This window comes from Xenopus tropicalis, chromosome 1 (assembly GCF_000004195.4).
Source record: "Xenopus tropicalis strain Nigerian chromosome 1, UCB_Xtro_10.0, whole genome shotgun sequence".
Lineage (NCBI taxonomy): Eukaryota > Metazoa > Chordata > Amphibia > Anura > Pipidae > Xenopus > Xenopus tropicalis.
In genome coordinates, this window is record NC_030677.2 from 60471259 (window position 1) to 60481591 (window position 10333).

General features: G+C 39.0%; 1 protein-coding gene across 2 annotated transcripts; it reads left to right on the forward strand.

Moving 5' to 3' along the window:
- The first annotated feature begins 2431 nt into the window (after positions 1 to 2431).
- On the forward strand, positions 2432 to 9272 carry ucp1 (uncoupling protein 1). 2 transcript variants are annotated; one of them, NM_001113882.1, is given in 7 exon segments: positions 2432 to 2450; positions 4419 to 4566; positions 5300 to 5507; positions 5899 to 6096; positions 6478 to 6579; positions 7255 to 7435; positions 8409 to 9272. In NM_001113882.1, coding segments are annotated over 6 exon segments (930 nt in total). In that variant the 5' UTR covers positions 2432 to 2450; positions 4419 to 4440; the 3' UTR covers positions 8524 to 9272.
- Positions 9273 to 10333: the final 1061 nt, after the last annotated feature.

A 10333-nucleotide genomic window follows, 5' to 3' on the forward strand; every position in this document is an offset into this window, starting at 1 on the left:
GTAAACTGCAGAAACATTCCCTTTCCCTGTGGATCTGGCTCCCCCAGGAGGGTCTTGGGAAGTGGCAGATAATCTTAGTTTAAAGGCCATTCATGGTGAGATTTGGGGAGAATGGCATTTGCTCTCCTGGATACACCTAGAAGCAGTGGCACAAGTACCAGGGTGGCAGGAGGTAATACTACGCCTAGATCAGCCCACATAGGTCATGACATGGCAGCAGGTAGTTCCAGGTGGGTAAGGGGAGGTCAGGTGACTAATTTGACCATGGACCAGTGGGCATCCAGTTCTGCTACTGCTTGAAAGTCAAGCCTAAATGTCAATTTAGCACTTAGGGTGAAAACACATTTGGTACCATAGAAATTGTTGGATCTATGGCTGGTAATGTTATGTTTTCCTATATCTGTAACCTTCTTATGAGCTAAGGGGGCCCCTGGCTAAAACTGATGTCGAGGTGACCTAAACTGCTGCCTTACTGGTTAGGTGGAATGATGCTTCTTCCATCCTGGCAATTTTCTTTCCAGTGGGCAGATTCTGCTATCACCTGGTACTAACTAATTAATGCAATGGGGGCCTCTGGGGTGTATGTGGATTGTGGACAGAGTTTTTGGCAGTGGCTGATAAAAGATCAGGGGCATGCCAACTAGTACTAATGGCCCTGACATCAAAAAGCACCATTTAAAAAGATACCTATTTTCAGGCTATTAATGACTATTGTGCAGTGTAAGGGTATAATACTGTGTCAGTGATTTGCATTGGAAGGCATGAAGGCCATAAAAGAGGGATCCACAAACATCAACTCACATGGAATTTATAAGAGTTGCTCTTTCCTCCAGCCATCCACCTGCAGTAACTGCTCAGTTGCCTGCTCCCTGTCATTTGCACCAGAATTGGTGTTCCATTGAAATGCACCCAAATATACCCAGACCCAGGCTGTAGGGTGCAATCAGAGCCATGATATGGGTGAAAGGGTGCATAGCTCAGGTGGCCAAGATGATACATTCCAATTGTAAAACATCATTGATCACTCTACTCCTATAATCACCACACAACCTCCTACTCTCCAAGAACACTGGGAAGCGCATGAACACTATGGAAATAAAGGACAAGAAAATGATAAAAGGGCACTGACATGGTCACCACCAGAATGTAGTGCAGGCATCGGACCCCTTATCATGAAACCTATTATCCAGAAAGTTCAGAATTACAGAAAGGCCATCTCCCATTGACTCAATTTTAATCAAATAATGATTTCCTTTTTCTCTATAATAATAAAACAGTACCTTGTACTTGATCCCAACTAAGATATAATTAATCCTTATCGGAACCAAAACAATCCTATTTTATTTTCAGTACCATTTATAAATGTATTATTATTTTTATCATTAAGGAGAAGGAAAGGTACAATCACTGGGGGGTGCCCCGGGATCCTGAAGACAGACAAGAGAAGGAAGAGGATCTACAGTTTTACAGGAGCACCAGCCAGAGTTTAAGGCAAGTGATTGCAATCACATCCTAACATTTTGTCACCCCCTCCCAGTGATTTGACCCACCCTTCTCCTTTAACACTTTTAACATACAGTATTTTTCTGCACTTTACAATAAATGGGTGTATAATACACACAAACATGCATATTACATACAAGAATTACAACCAATACAAGAGTACAGGTATGGGACCTGTTATCCAGAATGCTTGGGACCTGGGGTTTTCAGGATAAGGGATCTTTCCGTAATTTGGATCTCCATAACTTAAGTCTGCTAAAAATCATCTTAGTTGGGATCAAGTACTGTTTTATTATTACAGAGAAAAAGGAAATCATTTTTAAAAATTGTAATTATTTGCTAATAATGAAGTCTATGGGAGATGGTCTTTCCGTAATTTGGAACTTTCTGGATAACAGGTTTCTGGATAAAGGATCCCATACCTTTATCAGTTTGTGATAAACTGCCATTAGTTTCAAATGAGTATGATTTATGCTTTCAGCTTTCAGGTAATTCCCACTAAAAAAAGTTATGGTGGCTCACCACCAAGTACTGAGCGCTAATATTTTTTATAATTTTTATAAGGCTGATTAAGTATTGTCATATTGCTCAGGATATAATAAGGTTGGTTCAAAAAGTGTTGTGCAGCAAGCTAGGAGTTAACCATGTAATTAGATAATATATCAACTTTAACATCTTTTTCATGTTTTTCATAGCTGCTATAGTTAAGTTTACTCTGTAGGTGCTACCAGATATATGTCTTTCTTTTTTGCTGCTTTCTGCACTGTAGGACAGACAGAGTATGGGCAGAGCCTGGCAGAGGTACAGCCTCCTTCTGAAGTTCCCAGCAGTGACATCACCGCAGGCAAGCTCTATATAAGTGATACAGCTCATGGGATAGATGCACTGGAGGGGTTCTAACCCACAAACACAAGCAGAACCAAGAAGACAACTCTCCAGTGTGAGCTGTAAGTATTAACAGTATTTTCTTCCTTTTCATGTAGCTTGAATAGTAATTCATTTTAATGAGCCCTGCATTATTCAGTATATAAGTTTGAAAACAGTATTTCACAGCAGAAAAACAAAACTGTGTTTTACATAATAGTGGAAAATGTCATTCTAAGCCACTTCTTCATATACATAGTTACATTTCAATAGTTTATTTTTAAATGGTGTTATTATTAAATAGCTCTGTGTGGAAATTTCTATTCGCTGGGCTCCTGGCCCTTGCCTCCTATTTAATAAATGGTTTTGTAGTGTAATAAAGTAAGCAATAATACACTGTCCAAAGAAGTATATTGTTGTATTTAAATGAAACTAAGAACAGCAAAGGTATTATCAGTTACGCTAATAAAAATGTGTATAACTGACTGCCCTGATAGTGGCAAGTATAATATTAAGAAAGTGTTGCACTTTGCAGTAAGGGTGTAAAGGGTATAGATTTCTGACTACTGCTACAATGTGACTCCCAGCATTAGCTGAGGCTAATTCTGGACTTGTAGTTCATGAAAGGCTACCTGTTAATTATTCCTGTTCTTTGGAGAAACATTCAATAGAAAATATGATAAATCTGTTTACATGGAAACAGTGTGTATGATCACAGTTTATTTTATTCTTCATCACAATGTAGTTAAAAGAACATTTTATAGTGCTGGGCTGATTTACAAGTTCCCTGGCACAGGGCAGGTTGATCAGAGGCTCTGCCTCAGGAATTCCCAAATGCACTACAGCAGCGCTGTCCAACTTATTACAAATAGTGGGATGGTTATATCATACAGCATGTTGGAGGGCTGTATTACATTAAAATGATGATGTCATATAGTGAAGTCTATGATGCCTTTGAGCAGACTAGGGGCCTTAAAAATCCTGTGGAGGGCCACATTCAGCCTGTGCGCCTCAAATTGGACAGCCCTGCACTAAACCATAACATAAACCATTGGTTCTCTGGTAAGTTTTTGTGTTACTGATCCATTATGTATGTAGTGGTGTAATAAGAGGTTACAGGCCCCTGTGCAAAATTAGCACGGGGACCCTACCTTAATTGGAAATGCTTCATTTACACACTTTGGGGCCCATTTACTTACTCACGAACGGGCCGAATGCGTCCGAGTGCATTTTTTTCGTAATGATCGGTATTTTGCGATTTTTTCGGAAAATTATCGCGACTTTTTCGTTACCAATACGATTTTTGCGGAAAAATTATCGCGAGTTTTTCGTAGCCATTCCGAAAGTTGCGATTTTTTCGTAGCGTTAAAACTTGCGTGAAAAGTTGCGCTTTTTTCGTAGCGTTAAAACTTAAAAGGCGCGAAGTTTTGCGCAAGTTTTAACACTACGAAAAAATCTCAACTTTTTGCGCAAGTTTTAACGCTACGAAAAAATCGCAACTTTCGGAATGGCTACGAAAAACTCGCGTTTTTTCGCGCAAATCGTATTGGTAACGCAAAAGTCGCGATAATTTCCGAAAAGTCGTAAAGGCGCCGAAAAAATCGCAAAAAATACGAAAAAGTCGCAAAATGTTCGTTTTCCAATCGGAATTTTTCCAATTCGGATTCGAATTCGTGGGTTAGTAAATCAGCCCCTTTGTGTTTGTTCCATTATAAAATACTTCACACTATCTGTTAATGTTATACACACCATTTAATGCTGGGCTACGTGACAATTCATGAATCAAGAGTCCATCAATAATTTGTGTGCCACCTTTCCTCACAGTTCTCTCCCAGTGCTTCAATTTTGTGCAACAAATATAAAAAGCCAGTAAATTGTGTATATAATATGTGAGGCGGCTATGAAAATTAAGATAAGCTGAAAGCCTGTAGAACTTCTATATTATTCTCTTTATGATTTATTCTGCTTCATGTTTGCTTCATGTCAATGACTGGTCAGTTGCCTTGTCAGTACTGCTGTATCTCTGAAATGTCTATCTGTTTGGTCCCTAGCACTGCCTTTAACTGAACAAAGATGGTGGGTCTAAAGCCTTCAGACGTCCCTCCTACCCCAGCTGTTAAATTCATTGCTGCAGGCACAGCCGCGTGCATAGCGGACCTCTTCACCTTCCCACTGGACACGGCCAAAGTCAGGCTTCAGGTAATGATAACGCCCTTTTTTATTTGGGTAGTGTGTGTTCTGAGCAACGGAGTGAAATAGCAAATAAAGCAAAGGAAATTTATTTATTTGGGCAGTGTAGGATGTCTAGTGTAGCGCATGAGAGGTTTGTCCCCATTTCTTCCACCAGGAAATTCTCAGGGGCACGTTGACCTTTAAGGTATCAGTGGGCCCTGGCCAAAATTTCACTGGTGGGCCACCCACTAGCCAAGAAATTTGTGATACAATGACCCTTAAGCATTTCAAGGCATTGAAGAAATGGTCTAAACTTACTAAAGTACACATGATCCCCAGATGTGCCACCCTGGCCCAACAGCCCTGGAAGCACAAAAATTACAAAATTGTGATGCCACAAGAAAAAAGGCAAATAAGTGATAAGTCCATACTGATTTAGCGATTAAAATGCAGAGTCTGCTATGTCTGCAGGAAGCTTCTGCCAAAAGTTATCCCAGATGAGAGGTGCGCTGATGGGCCCCCTATCCTGGTGGGCCCTGGGCAAATGCCTGTTTGTTAAAATGACCTGGCCCTGCATTTTTGTGCTTCTAGATGTTTAAGCTTCATCAAGTAATGTTGTTTTATGCGAATATATTTTATAAAGCCACCTTATTTAAGGTTGTGCATTCACCCAAATATTGGCCCAGTCAAAATGTGATTTAATGCTTTTCATCAAAACTGAACAATGGACCCAACTTCAAATTTCTTTCCTAAAATTTAGATTCAAGGAGAGACAACTGGATCTGGTGCTGCCAATGGAATTCGGTACAAAGGAGTTTTTGGAACTATAAGCACCATAGTGAAGACTGAAGGGCCCAAAAGCCTATACAATGGATTGGTAGCTGGGCTCCAGAGACAGATGAGCTTCGCCTCCATTCGCATTGGTCTTTATGACACAGTAAAGCTCTTCTACACCAATGGGAAAGAAAGTAAGTCAGTTCAGAAGAATGATGTACTTTATATTATATATATATATATATATATATATATATATATATATATATATATATATATATATATATATATATGTGTGTACTTATATTCTTGCATGCAATACCCCTTATATTCTTAGGCTAAAAATACAATGTCATTTTCCATTGGTTGTTTGGGCCATTTTGTTTGATGTGCCCTTATGTAACAAACCTTGAATTGTAGATCACAATTGAAATCAGTGACTGGGATAGAGCAAACTGTATTTTCCAAGTAAAGGCTAATTAGAACATTCAAATGTTCACAACAGTGTTCACAACAGAAATTGGTGCTGAGATGGTCTCAGCATAGCGACTATTACATTAACAGACCTCTATTCTTTTTGAACAGAAGCTGGGATTGGAAGCCGGATACTAGCTGGCTGCACAACAGGGGCACTTGCTGTAACCGTAGCTCAACCCACAGATGTGGTAAAAGTCAGATTCCAAGCCCAAGCCAATCTTCAAGGAGTCAAAAGGCGATACAATGGCACTATGGACGCCTATAAAACCATAGCCAAGAAGGAAGGTGTAAGAGGCCTTTGGAAAGGTACCTATACACGTCACATCATACATCATACAAATTAATCATCATCATACTCATACAAATTAATAGATCAGTACCTTAGTACTATAACCATGCTCTTTAAATGGAATAATCAACACATTTGTATTGTAAGGTTTTTTTTTTTTTTGCAAGGGACTAAATTAGCATTACTTTACTGTAGTGATTAAATCAAAATGTACTATTAGGGTCCTATTAAGATTTACAAGGGTAAATCGTAGCACTGTATTGTATACATGCTATCCTGCTGGAATAGATGAACAGATGAACAACTGTGCTATAGCACTAGATATTCTGGCTGTTCTACACAAACACATGAAGACCCATTTAGAGCTAAAATTTAAGTTTGCATTTGTCTTCAAACAGGAACTTTTCCAAACGTAACAAGGAATGCCATAGTCAACTGTACTGAACTGGTGACATATGATGTGATAAAAGAAAATCTGCTTTACTACAAACTAATGACGGGTAAGCATTCCTTTTATAACCTTTATGTATTTGGGGGCGGAGGGGTTGCAGAAAAAGACATTTACAGTAAGATCTCACCCTACCTGTGCATTGTTCAATGAGCGAAGAAGAAAGAAAAAAAAAAAAAAAAACACTGGCCCTTAGAACACACTTTCTAACACACAATGATTCTCAAGGGAAAAGGACTGTTCCTTTGAGTACCGCCATCTTCAAGGATTTCTCAGGGATCCCTTGCAGTATCCAGGCGCATTCGCACAAGCAGTGTAGCACCATCTGAAGTTTTACTATACTTCCTATACGAATAGCCCTAAAGGTTACAGTCTAACATATTGACATCCCCGCATTAAATTGCGCTTTCCTTCTCCTTCAAAGGTCAATGCTTCTGGCCGTATTCCAAGGGTTTTTACATTTGCAGGCAAATATTAAAATGAATGCAGACTTCCATATTCTGTATATATAACTATGACAGTTCAATAAATAAGGCATTTTATCATAGAACAGATATGATTTATGACATGCAATGTAATTGTGTATGCAAAACAGAATTCAGGAAGACTGAGTTCAAATCAATACTGACGGTTTATGATGCTGATGGAATACTGCTGTCTTTAGTGTGTTTTGAAGCCCTCCCTATATTTTTCCTCTTGTAATTCTTGCCTCCCTTTGTGTTTTTAGATAATCTTCCATGCCATTTTGTGTCAGCTTTTGGGGCTGGGTTCTGTACTACAGTTATTGCCTCTCCAGTAGATGTTGTAAAGACCAGATATATGAATTCCCCTCCAGGCCAGTACAAATCAGCTCTAAATTGTGCCTGGACTATGATCACCAAGGAGGGACCAACAGCTTTTTATAAGGGGTAAGAACATATGCATGCAAGTGTAGCGAATAAGCAAAGGCTGCATGGCAAATACAAAAGAAAGACATTTTATATGTTCTATTCCTATAGTCAGCAATTTAATAAAGCCATATGAACAGAATTGTAATGCTAGCTCCAACTCATTGGGGCAGATTTACTGTGAAATTAGAGCTCACCACAGTAAAATTCTCCTACTCTCGTCATTCCTATAGGATTGTTAGAGGTGTGTATAGCAAATAGTTCAACTTTCACCAGTTGAAAAAAATATGCCTCTAAAAATCCAATAGGAACGAATAGAGTGGGGGAATTTTACTGTGGTGAACTCTAATTTCACACTTAAATCTGCCCCTAGAGTAGTAGCTTTACTTACTCTAAGGGGCACATTTACTAACCCACGAACGGGCCGAATTTTGCGATTTTTTCGGCGTCTTTACGATTTTTGCGTAAAAACACGAGTTTTTCGGCGTCTTTACGATTTTTGCGTAAAAACGCGAGTTTTTCGGCGTCTTTACGAAAGTTGCGCAAAGTCGCGATTTTTTCGTAGCGTTAACACTTGCGCGCAAAGTCGCGCCTTTTTCGTAGCGTTAAAACTTAAAAGGCGCGACATTTCGCGCAAGTTTTAACGCTACGAAAAAATCGCGACTTTGCGCAACTTTCGTAAAGACGCCGAAAAACTCGCGTTTTTACGCAAAAATCGTAAAGACGCCGAAAAACTTGCGTTTTTACGCAAAAAAACGCAAAGACGCCGAAAAAATCGCAAAAAATACGAAAAAGTCGCAAAATGTTCGTTTCCAATCGGAATTTTTCCAATTCGGATTCGAAATCGTGTCTTAGTAAATCAGCCCCTAATTCTATCAACTTAATTGATAATATTAAACAACAAAATATATATATTAAACTTAATTTAAAACAGAAAAGAATGTAAGATATAATATGGCACTGATATAATGATGGTGCCTCCTATTATTTGCAGCTTTGTACCTTCGTTTCTACGGCTGGGATCCTGGAATGTGGTAATGTTCGTGTCTTATGAGCAACTGAAAAGAGCAATGATGATGTCAAAGCAGAGAATGGAGTATGCAGTGTGAGCATAAGAATGGCAAGAAGACCGTGAAAAGCCTGGGCTCCAGGATCCATTTTTTATAGTTCACTGGCCTGACTCCACATTGCTGTAAATATGTCTGGAAAGCCAGTCCTGAAACTCCCTTTTACTGTTCCTAATGGTAGTGGGTGTTCATCATTAGTGCTATGTCATGGCCGACTGTAAAGGAACATTCCCAATATTTGGAATAAGCTTGTGCTTGTTTTTAGTAGGCTATCCGTATGTTCGCTGTACTTAAAGTACACAAAAATCTCGAGTCTGGAGAACGTTGATATCAGGCCACAAAACTTCTATGCAAAAGCTCTAATCCAGCCATGCCCAACTTGGGCCACACAGTATTCACGAAGTGCAGCTCCCACAGGAAGCTAGAAGATTTTATTTGTGGCAAGGTGGACAATATTTATTATTAAATTAGAATTACTGATGTATTTGACTTATCAAAGCCACTTTCTTCCATGTTAAATTAACACACAAGAAAGATTGCAGTAGTGGAAAAGCACTTTATATTTAGTAACTGTATCCCAAGAGATATGCCCTTATACTTAAATATTGCAGTTCCTATAGGTGTAAAATAGAAGCCCTAAAAAGCCTGATGCAAAAAGCTCATATTTATATTGTTGCTATTTGACTTTTACAATAAGGAATGCTGACTGTGGAAATCCTCTATTTTTTTTAAAAAAAATATTTTTGTTATTTAAATGACTGATCATTCAAATAAAATGTCAGTTTTTTGTACAAGCTGTTTGGTCATTATGGGAAGAAGGAGAAAAACAAGTGGAAATGGTCATGGAAACAAACAAAGTAATGTTACCTTATAAGCTATGTGACCTTTTAAAATACAAGAATTCTGTGGGCTAGTAGGACAGCACTATCTCCTTTCAGCATTTTCAATTACCTATACCACCCCCATGGCCCATGTAAACGCCCTGCCTGTTTACATTGAGACTGTTTGGGTCTACCATGGTTAATTTATATCTAACCCTGCGTGTCTCAATACATTTACAGCTTCATTGGGGGCATAAGTGGTAAGCTAATGATAAATGATAATCTTTCAATTGGTATCATCTTTGCTATTTCTTGGCATTTGCCTAATGACATCTCCATGCTCTCCATTCATTAACTGGTTGTGTTTATTTTTGGATTATTGTAAATAAAGTATGCATAACAGGAAGTGAGACAGAAGGCTGAGGCAAATAGCCTGAGACAATGGCAGCTTAGCCAAGGCAAAGTCTGGTGGCAAACACGGTGTTTTGTACTCTGATCTTCCTAACATCCTTGCCAGGCAGTTTATTTTATTATATTATACATTTATTTGACAGGGAAATGTGCTGGATCTATCTGGCTGAGATCATACTGAAAACAAAGAAGCAATCCCTGACTATCCGCATCAATACCCGCAATAGGCAGCACATTTCCCATCAAGTGAATTGGCCAAATCTGTGCATACAAAATACTAATCCCTGCTCAGCTAATTGTGCTGCATGTGCAAAAGCTAGATGGTCATGCCCACCTCTAGAGAACACTACCAGAACGAGCAGGGCTTTTCAAAAGGATCACTCACTAACCAGTCACATACCCCCATTTGTAATAAAAGGCACTAAGTTTGCCCAGGTGCAGTAACCCATAGCAACCAATAAGATGTATGCTTTTAAACCAGTAAATGCTAACTGTTGGTTCTTATAGGTTACTGCACCCATTTATTACACAACCCCCTAAGTGACTGGGATTCTGGGGGGGCTGCCACACATATTGGTACCCCTATCGTTTTTGACATTCTTTGTCATATACCATTTTTA